The 20732-nt window shown below is 44.7% G+C and overlaps 1 protein-coding gene across 3 annotated transcripts in view; it reads left to right on the top strand.

Annotated features, from left to right (window-relative positions):
- Window positions 1-20732, top strand: part of PHC2 (polyhomeotic homolog 2 (Drosophila)) — an 85877-nt gene that overhangs the window by 11660 nt on the left and 53485 nt on the right. For 2 of the 3 annotated variants that reach the window (XM_006886419.1, XM_006886420.1), the window contains exons 3-6: window positions 18-95; window positions 509-673; window positions 2417-2503; window positions 3571-3883. In XM_006886419.1, coding sequence (XP_006886481.1) covers window positions 18-95; window positions 509-673; window positions 2417-2503; window positions 3571-3883 — 643 coding nt within the window. The remainder of the gene's footprint in view (window positions 1-17; window positions 96-508; window positions 674-2416; window positions 2504-3570; window positions 3884-20732) is intronic. The other variant, XM_006886421.1, reaches the window with a different exon arrangement.

Here is a 20732-nt window from a genome sequence, read left to right as displayed (position 1 = left end):
ATTGTGTTCTTTCCTAGGCAAGCCTGGTAGCCAACAGACAGGGGAGCTCCTCAGGCAACAGTGTGTCTGCACAGGCACCGACCCAGTCACCCTCGGTAAGTAGGATGGGTGGTGACACGAAGAACCCACAGCTCAGGGGTAGTTCCTCCCTCTTGGCCAAAAATACCTGTGTGTTCTCAGGCCCAGTCATGAGTCCTTATCCATGTTCAATTATGGCTGGAATCTCTTGTTCTTGCCAGAAGGAAAAGGTCTATACACTTCTATCCCTTACATGAATTACTCATGTCACCTGTCTAGTGTCATGGCTCAGTTCTCTCCCCACTGGATCATCCTGCAGCTCTGCACCTAGGCCCAAGATGAAGGTGGTGCTCAGGTGAACTCCAAGGATCGGAGCTTGTCAAAGAAGGCTGAATCTACCAGGGAATGATAGAGAAGGAGGAAAAAAAATAAACGGATGAGGAGGGCACAATATTAACCAACAGAACTCTGTTCATGTTTGCCTTGTCAGATCAACCTGACAGCCTCCCCAGCAGCAGCCCAGCTCATCAACCGGGCGCAGAGCGTCAACTCAGCGACTGCCTCAGGCATTGCCCAGCAGGCTGTGCTCTTGGGCAACACATCGTCTCCAGCCCTGACTGCAAGCCAGGCACAGATGTATCTAAGGGCGCAGATGGTGAGGACCCACAGCCTGGGCCATGGCTCAGGTGGTTGGGAGAACACAGGCAGAAAAGTTGGGAGCTGGGGGTTACCGAAGGGTGGGGAAAAGCCCTTAGAGTGGAGGAGGTGGGTCTCCCACGGAATGAAGAAAGGTGGACCTGGCAGGCTGAGCGGGAGTTTTGATACAGCCTTGGGACTAAGGACAGTGGGATTCCAGAGTGAAATAATGCCCCTTTCCTTCCAACACTGAAACAATTACCTTTTCTTATAAGAGCCTCCTTGACACTCAAATTAGTGTTGAAAATGGAGGGGTCCATGCCCAGATGGTCCTGCACATTCAAATGTGTATGATAAGTGAACACACAGATATCCACGTATGCCACGACAAAGGGGTCTCACCTGCTGTGACAATCCTTGGCGAGACTGACCACCTTAGGTCAGGAACCAAGGGTTCATCCCAGCCCTGCGGGAAGGTAGCAGCTTTAGGACATGCCCCACTACTCTCCAGTGGGGCTCCAATCAGTCACCACATCACATCTTATCCAGATGAATTTGTTTGGGGACAGTGTACTCAGAGGGACACTGGCCTAGAATCTCTTCTTTGCATGTGTCCTATGGATTTCTAAGAGTTGGGATTTTCTGAGGAAAAAGCAGCACACTCCTAGAACGCATGCTCCATGCTGAGCTCAGTCACTTAAAAGTCCTAACTCAGGTCTCCCATTCTAAATAGTCTCTTTCCTGAAAACCATGCAGTCTTCCTCCTCCCTTTGCTCCTGTGGCTGGGACTTAATGCTTGGATCCTTTCTGGTCTCGCTCCTGAACCACCATAATTGGTTTTGAGCTTGTCATTTGAAACACATCTCAGGAATAGTCTCTCAGACACGCAGGTTAGACTTCCTTCCAGATCTCAAGGGAACTGAGGCAACCACATGGTCATACAAACCAAACCTGCCTGTTTCTTTACTCAGTCCCATGTCCTACCAAACTGCCAAGTGAAGCCCTGAAGCCTGTCTGTCTCCCTCCTTAACATAGGACCTGCTCACACAGTGGGACAGTGCGACAAACATAGGTGCATTATTATTCCTAGACAAAGACACCAGCGTGTACACACTGGCTAGACTCCTAGAGAGCTGCAGGTGCCACACACAGTAGGCATCACCGGCACACCTCCAGAAAGAGATACAGTCCCTCTGCAGCCACCCTCGTTCCTCTACCATTGCCACCAGCACCCCCGAGCCTAAATTTGACTGGAAAAGGAATGTATTGTCCCATCTGTGGGACAGTCTTGTTCTGACCCAGGCCTAGGCCCACAAGTAGGTCCTAAAACCTCTGAATCTGCCTGACGTGCCTGCTCCGCCGGGTACTAAGGAGATAGTGACTCAAGCTGTCTTGACAATATTAGGCCCCTCTAGGATGAGTTCCTCACAGTTTGGCTCTGAAGTAAACTTGAAATTGGTACAGTCCCAGGGTGGTTCTTCCCTCCCCACTCCCTTTGCCTCCCCCGTCTCCAACCCCGTTCATGGCTCTGCCTGGGTGAGAACTGCACAGCTTGCGTAGACTTCCTGGTGCCCCGAATCCTGCCCTTTCTTGCCTCACTGGCCTTCCCTGTATCTGCTCCCGGGCTAAACTGTTCTGTCCTGTGGCTGAGCCTACATTAGGCAGGTAAAAGGCGCCTCGTTTCCTGTGATTCCAGGCCCAGCCAGGTAACCTGGTGCAGGTAGCTAGGAGCCTAGGCGGCACTGTTCCTTTGTCCCCTCAGCTCATCTTCACGCCCACGGCCACCGTCGCTACTGTGCAGCCTGAGCTCGGCACTGGCTCCCCTGCCCGGCCCCCCACCCCTGCCCAGGTGAGGAGTCCATGCTGGTGGGGGGGCGGGGGAGGCACCCCGGGCACCCCTGCAGAGGGATACTGACCTGAGGGTGGATACAAGCCCCGAGGAGCTTTGAATTATTATAGAAGTGGTGACCTTCTAGGAAGGCAAATGGGACCAATGTTCCAGACTCTTCTCTAAATGCTGTTTATAAGGCCTCAGCTCCTCCTCATTGTCTCTGTCACTCAAGCATAGGTTAGAAGTCAAAGAAGAGCATGCTGAGGCAAGTGTGATTATCAGATTGGGAGGGGTGTCAATGCTGCCTTCTACACCTTAGAAATTCTCCAGTGTAACTAACTCCCTTGCTTTGGTTACACATGTTAGCACAGCTAGGCATCTGGAGAAATGGCATGGAATTTTGTTCATAGGGTCTCTATGAGTTGACAGCAATCAACAACAACAACAAAGACTCTATGGGTAGCAGTGAGGAGAAGCATCCTCCTGCAGTCTTCTCCCCCATCTACAGATGGAGACTGGAAGTGGACGATTGTGGTGGCAAGATGACCAGATTTGTGATTGAAATCTAGCACAACCACCATGTGTCCAGCAGAGGGCAGCAGGAACCAGACTGAATAAACACACTGCTCTGTCTAGGAGAGGCACAGTGTTAACCTTCCGAGGACAAACTAATCCTTCCTCCATTAGCCTTAGTCAATTACCTTCAACTTTGGGCTTGGCCTTTCCCAGCATGTAACACCCCATCCTCTGCTATATCTGGGAATTATTTCTTGATTGTATGTATCTGATTCTCCTAGTGTAAGGGAGATGGGGAAAGGAGAAAAGGCCTTCTTTTTTTTTTTTATTTAGAAAAGGCCTTCTTAAAATTCTGTTTTGTCTGCAGATGGGTCCAATAACTAGCAATATTATTTTTTGCCTCCTTGAGAATCTCCATCTATTTCTGACACTTTTTTTCAGCCCCTGCTGCACTGTCTCTTTTCGTCTCTGATTTTGCAAGCTGCTCTCAGAGCCATCCTAAATCCTTCTCTGTGTTGTCATTGCTCCTATCAGCATTCTCTGGACTCCCATAGAACCTTCTTTTCCAGGTACAGAACTTGACCCTCCGAGCACAGCAGACACCAGCCGCAGCAGCCTCGGGCCCTCCCCCCACTCAGCCTGTCCTGCCCAGCTTGGCCCTGAAGCACACTCCGGGGAGCAGCCAGCCTCTGCCTACCCTGTCACAGGGCAGGAGTTCCGCTCAGGGTTCCCCTGCAGGTGCCAAATCTGGCATACCTGACAGTGTGATGGAGCCACTCAGGAAAGGAGACGGCAACAGTAGTGTTCCAGGGAGTTCGGAGGGCCGGGCTGGGCTCAGCCGGATGGTACCTGCTGTGGCTGCGCACTCCCTCATTGCACCAGGTAAGGGCTTCAGGAAGAAGGACTCCTGTCCCAGAAAATTCAGGAGGACTGTTGGGTTGGGAACAAACTTTTACTTTTACTTGGTTGGGGACATGCAAAGGCATCAGTCATGTGTCTCTCTTTCCCCCATTTTGAAGTGTTTATCAGCTCCTGATTTTTTTCATGCTGCTAACTTGAAAGAAGGAAGCCATGTAAGTGGGATAAATGAATCCTTCATACTGGGCACATAATAAATCTTAGAGCGCACAATCGTAGCTCTTAACCTTGACTGAACAGAAGTCTTGACATTTTCAGACAAGTTAGAGAAAAGGATGGGGGCTAACCATAAGCTTGTATGAGCCACACAGGAAGATGGAAGGTGGGCAGTTTATTTTCTCATCATTTAGCAGATGTTTGTTGACTGATGCTTGCCACGCATATTGCCAATCCTGTGAGTGTAGAGGAAAGTAAGACCTGGGCACTGCTCTCCAAGGGGGGCACAGGCTAATGGGGGAAGCTGATAAGTAATTCTATATTGCAAATAAGCAATATAGAATATAGATAAATGCTGTAATGCATCTAAGCATCAAGTGCTGTGCGAGTGGAGAGAAGCTGTCTATAGCCTTAGGGAGCAGAGCCAAGAAAGGTTTGCTAGCAGAGTTGACACGTGAGAATAAATCTAGCAGATTAAAAAAAAAATTAGCAGATTACTTGTGAGGCAAGTTCTGTGAAGACTGTGAATTCCCTGGGGCTACACTCCTTTCCATGCCTGTTAAAATTCTCCCAACACTGTCTATAATAGGCAGTCTTTAATGAGAAAATCTGCCAGAAGCCAGATTTCTGTCAAGGGAACAAGACCAAGCCATTATGCCACAGAAACAAAATGTTGGGCTACATGATTTTGCATTTAAGAAAGGTTCACCCTGCTGTTTTCCCTGATAACCACTAGCCGTCATTATTTTTCCTAACAAATCATCAATTTATACCATGCAAAGTAACACTCAAGAAAGCTGTGTGTCAGGATTATGTCCTTTCTCCTGACCCAGTCTGGTTGCTGAGTAAATCATTCGAGGATCTGGACTTTGTGAAAAAGTATGTGGCATCAGGATCTAAGGAAGACACATCAACAATTTGCATAATGCAGATGGCACAGCCTTGTTTGCTGAAAGTGAGGAGCACTTGAAACTCTTGCTGTGGAAGATCAAAGACTGTAGTCTTCAATATGGATTACATCTCCATGTCAAGAAAAAAATCCTCACCACCAGGCCAATAGGGCAACATCATGATAAGTGGAGAAAAGATTAAAGTTGTCAATGATTTCCTCTTGCATTGATCCATAGTCAACTCCCTTGGTACCAGAAGACAAGAAGTCAGAGACGTGTTGCACTAGGAGGATCTACTGTCAAGGATCTCTCCAAGGTGCTCAAGAGCAATATTATCGGTTTAAAGACGAAGGTGCACCTGATCCAAACCATGGTCTTTTCAATTACTTGTTATGCATTTGAAGGTTGAGCAATGACTAAGGATGACAGAAGAATTGATGCCTTTGAGTTATGATGTTGGAAAACAGTGCTGAATATCCCACGGACTGACAGAAGAACTAACAACTATGTCTTGGAGAAGGTACAGCCAGGCTGCTCCTTAGACGCATACTTTGAGCATGTTTTTAGGAGGGGCCAGTCTTTGGAAAAAGACATCATGCTTGGAAAGGTGGATGGCTAGTGAAAAAGAGGCAGACCCTCAACATGATGGGTCAACACAGTGACTGTAGCATTAGACTGATGAGGGTGGCAGAGGAGAGGGCAAGATTCAGATCCAGTTGTTCATTGCACTATATGTTGCAGTTGACTCAAGGCACCCAACAACAACAATGTAACACACATTTATTATTTTTTTTTAGAACTTACTGTGGTGCTTGTTAGTAGGCTGACCAAGATGTGTAAAGCATACTTCCTTATGTAAGTAAGGAGTGAGTGGTCAAGGAGGCAAGCAAATCCTTGAGCAAATCCACTCAATCTCATGCCTACATTCTGTCATAAAAATAAAACATGGGGTACACTGTAGACACAGGTAGTCATTCCAGTGTCTGGAAGGATGGGTTAGAGATAGTGTCACATAGAAGAAATGGTGTGTGAGTCTTCAGCAGGAGTTTTCCCCAGCAGACAGAATAGGAGAGGGTATTCCAGACAGATAGGTGGAAGCGTAAGTACATCCAGCACATCATGGTGGCAGTGTGGGAGGAAAGTGAGTTAAATCTTTTGTTCACCCTTTTTTTTTAACATATTCTTTTTTCTGTTGGCTTGCATAAATCATATGTATTGGGTTTCGTTCACCTTTATAAGGCTTCAGAATTCACCCAGCACAATGGGAAAACCAGCCCCGTGGAAAGGCCTCATTGCCCTGTGGTGCTAAGTGCCTGTTAGTCAATGTCTGGCATCTCTCTCCAAAGATTGGTACAGCCTCTTCCTTTTGTTGGAGGAGAACAGAGGCTCATATGGTAAAACTGAGGAACTTAAAAAGATAGCAGCTGAGCCAGGAGCTCAAATCCCAAATTCATGTTTCTTCTCCCTTCTCACCCAACCCACAAACCCAACAGCAACTTTAAGACCTTGGGACTTCCTGAGAACTCCATCCCTGGCCAGTCTAAAAAGTAGCTTTTCTCTACATTTAAACCAACCAGCTCCCCAAATTTTAAGGACCATTAAGAGGAAGGTTAAGGATGCCTGCTATCATAGCGAGTTACCTGTTACACTTTGCTTCAGATCCACCACTCTGAGGGAGAATGGTGAGGCCATTTCCTCCCATAAAGGTTTACAGCCCTGGAAATTCAATGGAAGGTTGCCTTGAGTCAGAACCAACTAGATCCAGGCGGGCTTGGTTTATTATTTCATGAGAAATTCTGATTCTTGGATTCTACCTAAGGCTATTGGGCAACTCTAAAGGCTCAAGGGAAGCAGGAGCGGCATCCACTTCCGTAATAGCTTGCCTCCGGAAACCCTATGAACCTGAAGAGAGGATGAGAGACACATAAGTGTTGAGGACTCTCCTTCATAGGGTCGCTATGAGTCACCTGAGACTTGATGGCACTTAACAGCAACAAGAGCGCAAGAAAACTGAGCAAAAGGGAACACGCAAGCGAGTATGGAATGTCTATTGCATGCTAAATAATACACTAGTCATTTTAATGCCGACTATCTCTCTCCGTCTTCACAGGAATCCTGTTAGTTTGGGGTTTTATGTTCGTTTTACAGAAAACTGCATCTCAGACAGATTACCCAAGAGCTTACTATATATATTTTGCGCCTGGTTCTAAATAAGGGGTAAGCAGTAGAGCAGGGATTAGATCTCTTGCCTATTGAATCAAATCCTATGTTCTTAATCCCCACACTTTAATTCTCAGACCTAGCTTGCAGTAGTTTGGGCTGCCTCAGTCTTTCTTTGCAAGCCGTGGTGCAGTCTATGGGGCGTTGTACTGCTAACCCAAGGACGGACCCTCTCTGGTGGTTCAAATCCACCAGTAGCTCCTCAGGAGAAAGAGGCGCAGTCTCCTCCCATGCAATTTACATCCTCTTGAAAAACGTGACAGAGGATCAGTTAGGAGTTGGTTCCAGCTCAACAGCAATGACGGGATGAGGAGTGAGTGAGAACAATCTTGTTCCTGACTCACACCTCACAGAGCCCAGGGGTTCTACCTGTCGCTCTGAGGTTTGCAGAGCTCAAGGACTCTCTTCTCTTGGGCCTATAAAGGTGAAAGAGGCCAAGGTCCAGAGGCAGATGTGTGGTCTGGGGCTCACAGTAATGTGGTTTTCATAGACCAGTGGCTCTGCGGAACTTTCTGTGGAGCAGCTGGGAGCTACAGAACCACAAACCCTCCTCCCCTGAGGCACAAATCAGTGGGCTCTGCATTGTTCCTGCTTCCCACAGCCCCTCCTAATCTTCCTTTCCTCTCCTGACACGCTTCCTCTCTGTAAACCATGAATCCACCCCCGCCTCCCAAGTGGAAGGCAGCTGGAGGAGGTTTTCGGAGGTGGCAGACCCTCTCAGGGACTCTGGGACAAAAACGGGCTGAAATAATCCTGTGACCTGGTGAGGGGCAGCCTGGAGCGGCACCTGTCCTGGGCGCCTTAGCTCCCCGCAGGCCGAGTTACTATCAGGCCTCTTACCCAGCCAATCCAGTGAGTGAACCGTGAACTGAGAGATCAGGGAGCTCAAAGGAGAGCATGTGTGTGCGTGTGTGGGTGTGAGTGAGAGAGGCAGGCATGCGCACATTTTTTTGTTTATTGGAGCATTTTTTGAGCTTGCTGTTTGGCTGCCCCCAGGGAAAGTAACCAGTGGAGACTTGTGCTGGGGGCTGTGGGGGGATTATAGCGGAGAGGTATGTGTTCTGGGGGCAGCTTCCTCCAGAGCAGGCAAACCTTGTCCCAGCTGGGGCTGCTCCCACTGACAGCTGTTTGGGGGCAAAGCCCCTCCCCCATGGCAAGCTCCCTGCTGTTCCTGCTCCTGTCACCTTGGCAACCGGCTTCTTTAGGCCTTGCAAATAGAAAAGGTCCCTTATGCCCTGAAAAGAGGTAGGGGGGGCGGGATGGGGGAGGGGAGTAAGGGGCGGAGAGCAGAGCCTAAGAGGTTGTGCTTTGGAGGGAAGGCAGAAGGGCTGGTTTTACCCTCCTCAGTGATGTGAGGACTGAGCCACGGAGGGCAGAAGAGGGGCAAGCAGAAAGGGTTCCATGGGCCTGGCCCCCTGGGAAAGCCGAGCCCCAAGAGAGCTGGGCCACAGCTCCAGATAGGAGGCTTGGTTCCTGGAGTCCTCATACTAGTGGATAAACTCGGGGTCTTGGGTGTACTCTCAGGCCCAAAGGTGAGGAGAAGGTTCCTGACTGGGAGGGAGATGCTTTGATTAAAAGCACAGTTGGGTCATGGAAAATCCTAGGCCCTTTGCTCACAAATGTGGCCTCCAGATGCCAAGTCTTTGTTCCTCCTCATCCCACTTCAGGGCTCAGCTGAGGATTCTCTATTGGGAAGAGGGCCAATAGATGCCTTTTTTAAAAAAATCAAAGGTGGTGATGTGAGTCAAGGAGTAGTGATTTCTGTATGTTCTGGGTGATTTGATGACTGCTGAACCCAGAATTCTTCCTGCACATTTTCCTCTCAGACAGTAGGGATACACTTTTACCCACATAAGTCAGTAACAGCAGAAACATACAAGAGGGTCTATTGTCTAATAACTTTTTTCATCACTTTGATGTTAAAGTCATGGAGCTCCTTGAAGGAAACCATGAAGGTCATTTCAAACATCCCTGGTTAGGATCACCTACCTCCTTTTATTAGGAGGCCAAAAGAAAAGTCTCAAGGATATAAATCATCACTGAAGGAGTGTTAAACTCTGCTTAACTAACATCCTTCACCATGAGAGGGACAGGGAGAAAGAGAGAGGGAAAAGTGCTGCACACAGCACTAACTTTTCATCTCTAACTTTTCTTGTAGTGTGTTCTTGGTTGCCATCAGCTAATACGACTTAATAAATATCCCTATTCCCGGTACTGTGCCACCTATTTTATTGCATATCTCATTTAATCTGAACAGTGATAATTCCATTTCATAAATGAAGAAAATAAGTCTTGGAAAGAATATTTAACTGTTTTCCTCAGTCTTTCTCTCCTTAGTTGTTCAGTTTAACTCAACATTGAGCACCTATTATATGCCAAATACTGTGTTCAGCACTATGGATAGCTGGCCCTTCAGCAGGTTTCTAGAGGTAGTAAATCGGACGGGAGGAGCTTGCCCATCTTTCTCCCTTGGAGCAGCTGGTAGATTCGAACTACCTGCCTTTGCTTTGGCAGTGCAGTTCCTTACCTCTAGCCCAACAGAGCTTCCTTGGGAGACAGAGAGATGAATGACAGCAAAAATTCCACTAGGAGTTGTAGATATGTGAGTTGTGCTTTGAAAAATTAGTATATTTCAAAGTGGCCAGGAGGATTACTCAGCACTGAGAAACACCTAATCTAAGAGTGCATGTGATCATCTGTGTGTATAGGAGAGACCTGTTCCTCTTTATCCATTTACTGTGGCGCACCACCATTAGCTGTGGGACCCCCAAAAAAACAGTCTTGCACCCCCTTCGTGGTTTTTCCCCTTAAGTACTTCCTTGTTAGAGGAGCTCACATGTCCACACACTTCATACTACTACTACCTGTCTGCTGGTGACTCCTATTTATGCTTCATCCCTGTCTTCATCCCTTCTCCTCATAGCATTCCAGCTGTCTATAGGATATTCTTACTTGAATATCAGCCCCGCTGGCACATGTTGTTTTTGTTGTTAGGCACCATTGAGTCAAATACAGCTCATAGCGTCCCTATGAACAACACAACTGAACCCTGTCCCATCCTTACGGTCTCTAGTATACTTGAGCCCATTACTACGGTCACTGTGTCAGTCTGTCTGGTTGTGGGTCTTCCTCTTTTCCACCAACCCTCCACCTTTCCAAGCATGCTGTCCCTCTCCAAGAACATACTCAAAGTACATATCATATTGGCCTCAAAGGAGCACCCTGGCTGCAATTTCTCTAGATATATGTTTGTTCTTTTGGTAGTTCATGGGATATTCAGTACTCTTCTTCAACACAATAGCTCAAAGGCACCAGATTTTCTTTTGTCTCCTTATTCATTGTCTAGCTCTCAGAGGCATAGAATATGATTGACAAGACCATGGCTGAAATCAGGTGCACCTTAGTCCTCAAACTGACATCATTGCTCCTTGATAATTTGGAGAGGTCCCTGATTGCAGTCTTTCCCAGTAAAATACACCTCCTTATCTCCTGACTGCTGGAACCAAGTGTATTGATCATGGATCGAAGTAAGATGAAGTTGTTGACAGTTTCTTTCATGATATTGCCTATCAGTCCATTGGTGAGAATTTTTGTTTTCTTAATGTTGAGATGCAGTCCATATTAAAGGCTGTATTATTTGAGCTTCTGCAGCAAGCACTTCACCTATACATAAGACTTTTTTCAATTTAGAGCAAAACTCTTAAACAAAAGCAGTACCAAAACATTGAATTTCCCTTCAAAACCAGGTTTCTCAGTTTCTTGACAATGTACCCAACCATGAGGTGTCCCCCTACCCCAGCCGCACATTCTCAGAGTCACTTTGACTCCCTTTTCGTCAGTGTGGGCTTCAGTTACATCTGGTTTCAAGCGCCAGTTGTATTATTAGTTCAGTGACCATGACAAGTTACTTCATCTCTGTAAGCCTCAATTTCCTCATCTGTGAAACAGAAATTATTCTATTTACCACAGGCTGTGAAGATGAGTGAGATGGCTTTCAAACATGACCAGTTCTGAGTAGGCTCATGACAGATGCTGGTTCCTTTCCTTCCTGATTCCCACCCTCCCGTCCGCACCCAGCTTATCACTAGTTTATCGCCAATGCCTGATGATACTTCCTCTCTGTTGGCTTCCTGCTTTTGCTGACCTGCTGACTGTACATAAAAGGCTTAACTGTTCCCCCAACCCCTTGTGTCCCCCTCTGCTCACCTCCTAGTTTCCCTACCATTTCTAAGGTTCACTGGGAGGCCCCCATCTTTTGGGGGCTTAATGACTTTTCCAGCTGGGGCTTTGGTATTCCTTCCAGTGACACTTCCCATCCACATACCCACCTGGTCCCCTCGCTGTTGTCAGCAGTTACAATCTGTAACTGATTCTGGGAGGACAGAGGGAAATAAGAGCCCTCTCCCAACCTCTTCCTACTTATCTCTATGCTTCTCTTCTTTCTCTTGTCTTTCACTCTTGCTCCTTTTCTCCCTTGGGCTCTGATGAAAAATTGCTGACAGTAGCTTTGGGAAAAGTTTAGCTCTGAGACAGTAGACAATTTCATTTCTAGGAAAATAAAGCCTGTTAAACTATTTAAAATTTTAAAAAAAGGCTTAACTGAGCAGCACCAGGACATCCACTCACAGCTTTCAGCATCATCTTCCACAGAGAGTATTTGCATTATTTCTTTCTAGTTTAGAAACTTCTGTGGTACCTTTTCTCCCTACTTTGTAGTGTACTCCCATGCAACATACTGCCTCTGAAAACCCACTAGAGGGTCAGCTATGGGTTGGTTCCAACTCAATAGTACACAACAACAACGTATAGTCAGAGCCAAGAAATATGTCAATATCAACTTCTGATGGTGCTTCTGTCAGATGCTCTGAAATTGCCCATTAAACCACTTGAATGTCTCATTGTTCCCTCACACAGACCTTCTTTAGAGTCAAGTGAATAAGCTCTTGCTGCACCTCCCCAACACCCACCCTTTTGTGATTTCCTTGACTTATCTGTCATGTACCTTTGCCTTTCCACCTTCTGGCATCATACTCCCATTGTGTTTTCCTCCAAGATTAACTCAAAAGTTCTTAACTATCTCCAGCTAACACTCCTAGGCTTTTGGTATTGATTTGTGCTTACAACTTGTGTTATTCATTCATTCATTCATCTATCTGCATTTTTTTTAAAAAACACACACATTGTAATTTGAGTGAAAGTTTATACCACATTTATTTTTCCATTAAACAATTTATGTACTTCATGTTTTGAAACATAGATTACAATCTCCATGTTACTTTATTCTTTTTTCTTACTCCTTTTGCTTTCTAAGCCTCAACCCTGGGCAAATGCTGTGCTTAGATCCTGTACAGTTAACGAATCTAAAAACGTCCTCATTATTAACGTGTTCTTAATCACCTTATCGCTTGTTCTCGTTGCCATTGAGTCAGAACTAGCTCGTAGCTAACTCTCTAGTGGGTTTTTAGAAAATGTAAAAACGTTCACAGGAAGAGTTTTCTCATCTTTCTCCCATGGAGCAGCTGGCCTGCCTTTGAGTTAGCAGTGCAACTCCTTATCCAGTAGGTCTCCAAAGCTCCCTTAATCACCTTTAATACTTGTCTTTTGTTTGGCTAAAAGTTGAGTCATGGTAGTGATTTCTTTTCCAGGTTTAAAGGATGACTAGTTGTTATGTTCTGGGATTCCCATTCTTCTCAAGTGAGCCACAATTTGTTATGATCCACACAGTCAAACGCCTTTGCATAATCAATAAAACACAGATAGATATTCCTCTGGTACTCCCTGCTTTCAGCCAAGATCCATCTAACATTATCTACAATATCTCTAGTACCATTACCCCTTCTAAACCCAGCTGGACTTTTGGCAGTTCTCTGTTGATGTGCTGTTCCAGTTGTTTTTGGATAATCTTCAGAATCTTGCTTGTATGTGATATCAACAATACTGTTAGATATTTCCCACACTCTGTTGGATCACCTTTCTTTGGAATGGGAACAAATAGAGATCTCTTCCAGTTACTTGGCCAAGTGGTTGTCCTCCAGATTTCTTGGCATAGCTTGGAGCATTTGACTATGTGGATTACAACAAACTGTGGCACACTCTGAGAAGAATGGGAATCTCAGAACACTTGATCATGTTAATGTGAAACCTATACTTAGACCAGGAAGCAGTTGTCAGAACAGAGCAAGGAAACACTGCATGGTTCAAAATTGGGAAGGGCATACGCCAGGGATGTGTCCTGTCTCCATACCTTTTCCACCTATATGCAGAACAGATTATCCGGGAGGCTGGGCTCTATGAGGAGAAGTGTGGCATGAAACTGAAGAGGACCTGAAGCACTTGCTACAGAAGGTCAAGAACTGCAGCCTTCAATATGGATTGAGGATCAATATCAAACAGACAAAGATTCTCACCACTGGGCCGATTGGCAGCATCAGGATGGGTGGTGAAGAGATTGAGACTGTTAACGGCTTTAGTTTGCTTGGCTCTACAATCAACACTCTTGGCACCAGCAGACAGGAAATTAAAAGATGTATTGCAATGTGAAAGTTTGCTGTTAGGGACCTCTCCAGAGTACTGAAGAGCAATGGTGTCACTCTGGAGGTTAATGTGCACTTGATAGAGGCCATGGTCTTTGCAGTCACTTGCTATGCATCAGAGAGCTGGATGATGACTAGAGGAAGGATAGAAGGAGAATTGATGCCTTTGAGCTTTGGTGCTGGAGAAGAGTATTGAATATACCATGGACTGTTAGGAAAACAAACAGATTTGTCCTGGAGAGGGTTAAACTGAGCTGCTCTTTGGAGTCAAGGATTTTGAAACTTCGTCTGCCATACTTTGGACATGTTGCAAGGAGGAACCAGTCCTTGGAAAGGGACATCATGCTTGGGAGGGGGGATTTTTTGATTCAGTGACTAGAGTAATAGAGGTGGGTGTGTCAGAGACAGTGAGACTGGCACAGGACAGAGCAGGGTTTAGGGCTATTGTACACAGGGTATATAGGCTCAACGGCACACAACAACAGCAGTTGTTATGTGCCATCGAGTCGCCCGTGACTCATAGCGACCCTATGAGGGATGACTAAGGACCCTATATAGTCTCTGTGTTCCCACTAGTCTCTGTCAGGCCAGTACGTACCTTCGCTGGCCATTTGCAAGTTTATAAGACCCAACTCACCACTCACCAAAGTAGATTGTAGCACACTGTCTTTGCAGACTATATTATGTCAATTGAACCTAATGTTCCCTGAGACAATGCTCCTGAGCTCCCAGGTCCACTGATTCTTTCCCTCAAGATGTTTGGTATGGTTAAAAAGTTATCATCATTTTGCTTCTTGTTCCTGCTCTACTATACTCATAAATCTATTTATGTCACAAACAGATCATGTGTAGAACTATTGTCTGCCAAACTTGTATGGTTGCGGTTGTAATCTCCTCACCAGTGCATACCTGTTCATCTTGCCGCTCAGTCTAAAAATCTACTTGGAGGTTAACTCATCTCCTTGCCAGGATCAACTCATCGCTGACCTTCCAGTAAGTTTTCAGAAGGCTATAAATAATATCCAATCTGTATGCTGAGCAAATTATCAGAGAAGCTGGACTCTATGAAAAGGAGTGTGGCATCAGGATTGGAGGGAGACTTACCAATAACATGCATTTGCAGATGACACAACCTTGTTAGCTGAAAGTGAGGAAGACTTAAAGCACTTGTTGCAGAAAATCAAGGGATGTAGCCTTAGACATAGATTTCATCCCAATGTCAAGAAAACAATGATTCTTACCACTGGATGGCTAGGCATCGTGATAGATGGAGAGAAGATTGAAACTGTCAACAGCTTCATCTTGCTTGGATCCACAATTAACACCGTTGGTAGAAGCAGTCAGGAATAGGAAGATGCATTGCACTAGGAGAATGTGCAATAAGGGACCTTTCCAAATTATTGAGGAACAGTGATGTCAGTTTGAGGACTAAGGTGCATCTGATTCAAGCCATAGTCTTTCCATTTACTTGCTGTGCATCTGAGAGCTGGAAAATTAATTAAGGATGACAGAAGAAGAATTGATGTATTTGAGCTGTGTATTGGAGAAGAGCACTGAACATCCATGGACAGTCAAGAGAACAAACAGATATGTCCTGGAGAGGGTGCAGCCAGAGTGCTTTTTGGAGGCCAGAATGATGAGGCTTCACCTCACATAATTTGAGCATATTGCTAGCAGGGGCTATTCCTTGGAGAAAGACATGATGCTGGGAAGGGTGGAGAGTCAGCAAAGGAGAGGAAGACTCTCAACCAGGTGGGTTGACATAGTGGCTGCTGCAGTGGGCTCTTGTGTGCCAGGAAGTGTGACGATGGCCCAGGATATAAAAGCATTCAGATCCTTTGTTCATAGGGTTGCCATGAGTTGTACTTGATGGCACCTAACAACAACAAAAATATAATTCTTACGAGGAGGAGATTGCCAATCTTTCTCTAAAGTGCTTCTGGTGAATTTGAACCACCAGACGGGTGCCACCTTCCGGTTAGCAATGTAACTCACTACAGACTACACCACCAAAGATGCTCGGAAATAAATGTCTGTTATTATTGGCAAAATCTGACATTATCAGTAATGTCCGCGTTTTATGAGCACTTTCTGATGACTGCATTCTAAGTCAGTTCTTAAATAAATTCAATATCTCATTTCATATTAACAACTGATGCTTCTTATGACTCAAGACGCTGAATAAGATCACACTATAGACCTGGACTACAGTTAAATCAGCGTCACTGTTAATAGTGCTGTTGGATTCCTAATGGCTGTTAGATGTATCAACAAAGTGATTGTCATTCATCTTTAAAGTTGAACATTGCTCAACTTTTTATCTATTTTGACTTCTTATATCTTCACAGAGTTCACTGTAGACCAGGCCCTAGACTGCTACATGGCAGTGTTTTGGACAACAGATCAAAAAATTGAACATCTATGAGCATACATCTGAAAATGATGTCAGCAAATTGCATGCCACAGTATTACTGTAGAAACTCTATGAACTTTGATAAATGCTGATAGTTAAAGAAAGGCTTCAGGCCTTTTGTTCATAGGGTCACTATGAGTCATGCTCAACTTGACGACAATCAACAACATGATATAAATAAAAAGGGACAGTCATAAATGTGACTCATCATGATTAGAATACATTATAAATCGAAGACTGTTGTTGTGTGCTGTAGAGTTGGAACCGACCCATAGCTGACCTTCCAGTGGGTTTTCAGATGCAGTTAATAGTATGGGAAGAGATTGTCCATCCTTTTTCCACAGAGTAGCTGGCAGCCTCGAACTGCATGCCTTCTAGATAGCAGCACAGCTTCTTGCTGCTAGGACAACTGCACTTTAATATCATATTGTTGTGTGCTGTTAAATTAGAACTGACTCATAAATAACCCTCCAGAGGGAGTTCATTGGCACTAAATTGCAGGAGAAGAGACTGACCATCTTTCTCCAGCACAGCAACTGATAGATTTGATCTGACTGCCTTCCAGCTGGCAGTACAACTACTTACCAGCAAGCCACCAAGTGATAGAAAGCTGTGAGAGTTAGTCTGTGTTATTTTTCTGGGTCTCACATATTTCCTGATGTTGACATAATACAATGTCAGTGCCATTCTCTACTAGAGGTAGATATTTTAGCAGCATTTTCTGCCACTTTGTCAAGGGTGGAAGAGTCAGCGCTCACAATTTTCACTTATTTGACGTCAAGTTGATTCTTAATTGTAGTAACCCTGTAATGCAGAGGAGGACTACACCTCAGGGTCTCCTGAATAGACGGCCACATCTTTCGTCCAAGAAGCAGCAGGTGAGGTGGAACCATTGATGTTTTTGTTAGAAGCCTAATGTTTAACTGTACCATGGGGCTCCTTATTTTTTAGAATGAAATCAAACCCACTGCCATCAGGTCAATTCCAGCTCCTGGCAACCTCCCATCAGGTTTCCAAGGTGGTAAAACCTTCTTCGAGGAGACTTGCCTTATCTCCCTCCTGCAGAGAAGCTGGTGGATTTAAAAACAGGAACACGCTATACCACTTGGGCTTTCATTTTCCGGAATCGATGTTGTTAGGTACCATCCAGTTGGCGCTGACTCCTAGTGGCTCTGTACAACAGAATGAACCCTGCCCAGTCTTGTGCCATCCTCATCATTTCTGTGCTTACACCCATCATTACAGCCAGTGGCTCAGCCCATCTCATTAAGACTTTTTCCATTCTTCATTGACCCTCTACCATTCCAAGCATGATATCTTTTTCTAAGGCATGACTCCTCTTGATAATGTGCCCAAATTAATGTGAGATGACATTTTTGAGAGCTTTCCAAGTGCCAGGTGTTGAGCAAATGAGGTGAAACTCTGCATGGTCTATCAGCAGTTACAGAAGGAGAGGTTAAGTAGTTAGTTTTATGATTGCAGAGCCTATGTAGGTGGCAAAACCAAGATTCAAGCCCAGGTCTTACTGACCCTATAATCAGTGCTTTCAGCCACTTATCCTGCACTGCCATCCCTCTGCGAAAGGTGAGACTGGAACCAGAGATGCAGATGCCAGGTTCTCTTTTCATATTTCCAGTTGCTTCGTAATGAATCAGGGAACTTTGGTGGCTTAGTGGTAAGTTGTCGTGCTGTCTTCCCAAAGACATGCGTTTCAAATCCACCAGCTGTTTCATGGGAGAAAGATGGGCAATTGGCTCCCATGCAATTCAACTGCCTTTGAAAACCCACTGGAAGGTCAGCTGTGGGTTGGCTCAGACTTGACGGTACACAGCAGCAATAAGAGATCATGCACACAGAGAGTGGTGCTTTTTGCAGAGCAGTATTAAAGGCCTTGCGGCTGACACGGACCATCACGGAGTACTTCCAAGCTTGGCAACTCTATTTTTGGAACCTAAGTTTCTCTTACAGAGATGAATTTGTTTTAAGAAAGGGAGTACAAAATCAGTTAAGTAGGGAAACGGCAGCCTTTTTAACAAATGGTGTTAGCAAAATTGGAAAAGTATCTGCAAAAGACTCAAGCAAGATCCACACCTCACTCCATATACAAAAAATCAACTCAAGGTGGATCATGGACATAGGACTAAAACCAAGAACTATAATCTTCATTAAAGAAAAGCTTGGAAGAACCCTAGAAGTCCTAATCCACAACATAAACAGTCTGCCAAGTATCTTGAAAAACCTACAACCAGAAGAAGATAAAATAGATGAATGGGACCTTCTAAGAATCAAATCCCTATGCACATCCAAAAACTTCTCCAGGAGGGTAAAAAGGGAGGCCACAGGCTGGGGAAAAGCATTTATATCCAGAATTTATAAAATACTTGCATACCACAAGATAAAGGTAAATAATCCAATAGAAAAATGGGCAGAGGATATGAACAGACCCTTCACCAAAGAAGACATTCAGATGGCACACAAGCACATGAAGAAATGTTCAAAATCCCTAGTTCTAAGAGAGATGCAAATCAACTATCTATCCCCTGTAAGACTAGCAAAATTTAACAGAACAGCTAGCAACAAATGATGGCGAGGTTGTGGAGAAACTGGAACCCTTATTCACTGTTGATGGGAGTGTGAAATGGTGCAACCACTGTGGAAGGCGGTATGGCGCTTTCTCAAACAGTTGCAAATAGAGATACCATTTGACCCAGCAGTTCCACTACTGGGAATATACCCCAAAGAGACCATAACTGCCACTCAAGCAGATATATGCACACCCATATTTATCTTGGCTTTGTTCACAATAGCAAGGAGTTGGAAACAACCTAAGTACCCATCAACAAACAAATGAATAGAGAAGCTGTGGTATACTCACACAATGGAATACTACACTGCATTGAAAAACAAGGAACTCATGCAATATTATTCAAAATGGGTGACCCTTTTTCCTTATGAATCAGGGTGAAGTCTCTCTCAGGGAGGAGTGATAGGGAATGGCAAAGGATACACTGATAAAGGAAATGAATCAGAACTGGCTTTGACAAGCACTGTGGCAATGACACAATTAAAACAGACTTTCAAGGGGGAAAAAAGAGGAACGTGCAATAATGAATGAATGGAAACCCAAAATATCTGTAAATGTTCATTAAAATTTAATTTAAAAAAACCAAAATGGGTGACCCTGGAGGACATTATGCTGAGTGAAGTATCTCAGTCATAAAAGGACAAATACTGCATGGTGCCACTGTTGTAAAACAGGACTGACCTCGGGATTGAGGGGGAGACTGAGATGGATGGGTTCAATAAAATGTATACTGCATTGAAACAGATAAGGGAGAAAACTGTTTAAAAGGGATATGTGAGTAAGTATTTTTGTCATGACAGGAGTCCAGAACAAAGGCTGCATAGTGGAGTGGACCTGGGGGGAGGGTATGTAAAACAACGAAAGAATTTTTCTTTTCCAAGAAGATAGTGTACTGGGGGGAGGGTTGGGAGGGGAGAAATGTGCAACAATGAATGGATGGAAATCCAAATTCTCTGTAAATTTTTATTGAAATCAATAATTAAAAAAAAAGAAAGGAAGTACAATGCTATACCTTTCCTCTTCTATATGTATCCTCTTAAGCCACATAATTCCAAACTCTAGCAAATTATAATGAACTCATCCACTTCCTAAACAACATGCCTCTGGAAACTCTATGAACTTTGATAAAAGACGATAGTTATAGAAAGGCTTCAGGTCTTTTGTTCATAGGGTCACTATGAGTTGTGTTCGACTTGTCAGCAATCAACAACAACATGTAAAAATAGTAGGTAGATAGGCTTACAACTTCAGTTGGGTTGCTTGCAGTTCTTATATACAAGTTCTACTGTTTCTGGGGAAATGATTTATTTCCCCCATATTTGAAGTCTTGAGATCAACTTATTACTGATAAATTCTGGCAGTGGATACAGCAAAAGTCCATGCTCATGCTCTTCCTACTGCCCTGGGAAGTTAATTCCATCGTTGCTGAAAACAATTGGTTTATAAGTAGGGAATTGGCCTCCTCCTCACCTAAGGAGGCAGTTCAGGGTTAGAGCACTAGGTGGAAAGGTAAGCATTGCCTGGAACCTCTCAAACTTCTCCTTACCCTCAGCCTCATGTCATGAAACTAACCCTTTTGTGTTTCTTATAAGCAATGAACTTTCAGTGGTTTTAGTTGGGGGGCTGAATAAGGTGACGAGAAGGAGTAGACCTATTGGATTTAGGAAGAAATAAAAACTCCAGTGATATTTCTGTACATTCATATTACATATGCAGGCAGGTATGCCCCATCCTAGCTGTAAGAGAGACCTGGCCCTCTATGGTGCTATGGCTGTAGTGGGCACTGCCCTCGTATATTTCATCTTTTCTGTACTGATTATGGAGGGTATAGGGAAATGGAAGAATTAGTTTATGTTACCATGGTCAGTGGCAGACATTTGATAAGCACTACAAAAATGTGGCACTTTGGAGGAGTCCCTCACAGGAGACTTTCCCAGTGCTATAGGTCTCCCAATTTCCTGACTGTTAGTATCAAGAGTGTTGATTGTGGATGCAATTAAGATGTTGTTGTTGTTGT

This window comes from Elephantulus edwardii, unplaced genomic scaffold, assembly GCF_000299155.1.
Source record: "Elephantulus edwardii isolate Elephantulus edwardi_28Jun2011 unplaced genomic scaffold, EleEdw1.0 scaffold00049, whole genome shotgun sequence".
NCBI lineage: Eukaryota > Metazoa > Chordata > Mammalia > Macroscelidea > Macroscelididae > Elephantulus > Elephantulus edwardii.
The sequence above is the reverse complement of the archived record's forward strand: the minus strand, read 5'-3'. Positions and strand labels throughout refer to the sequence as shown.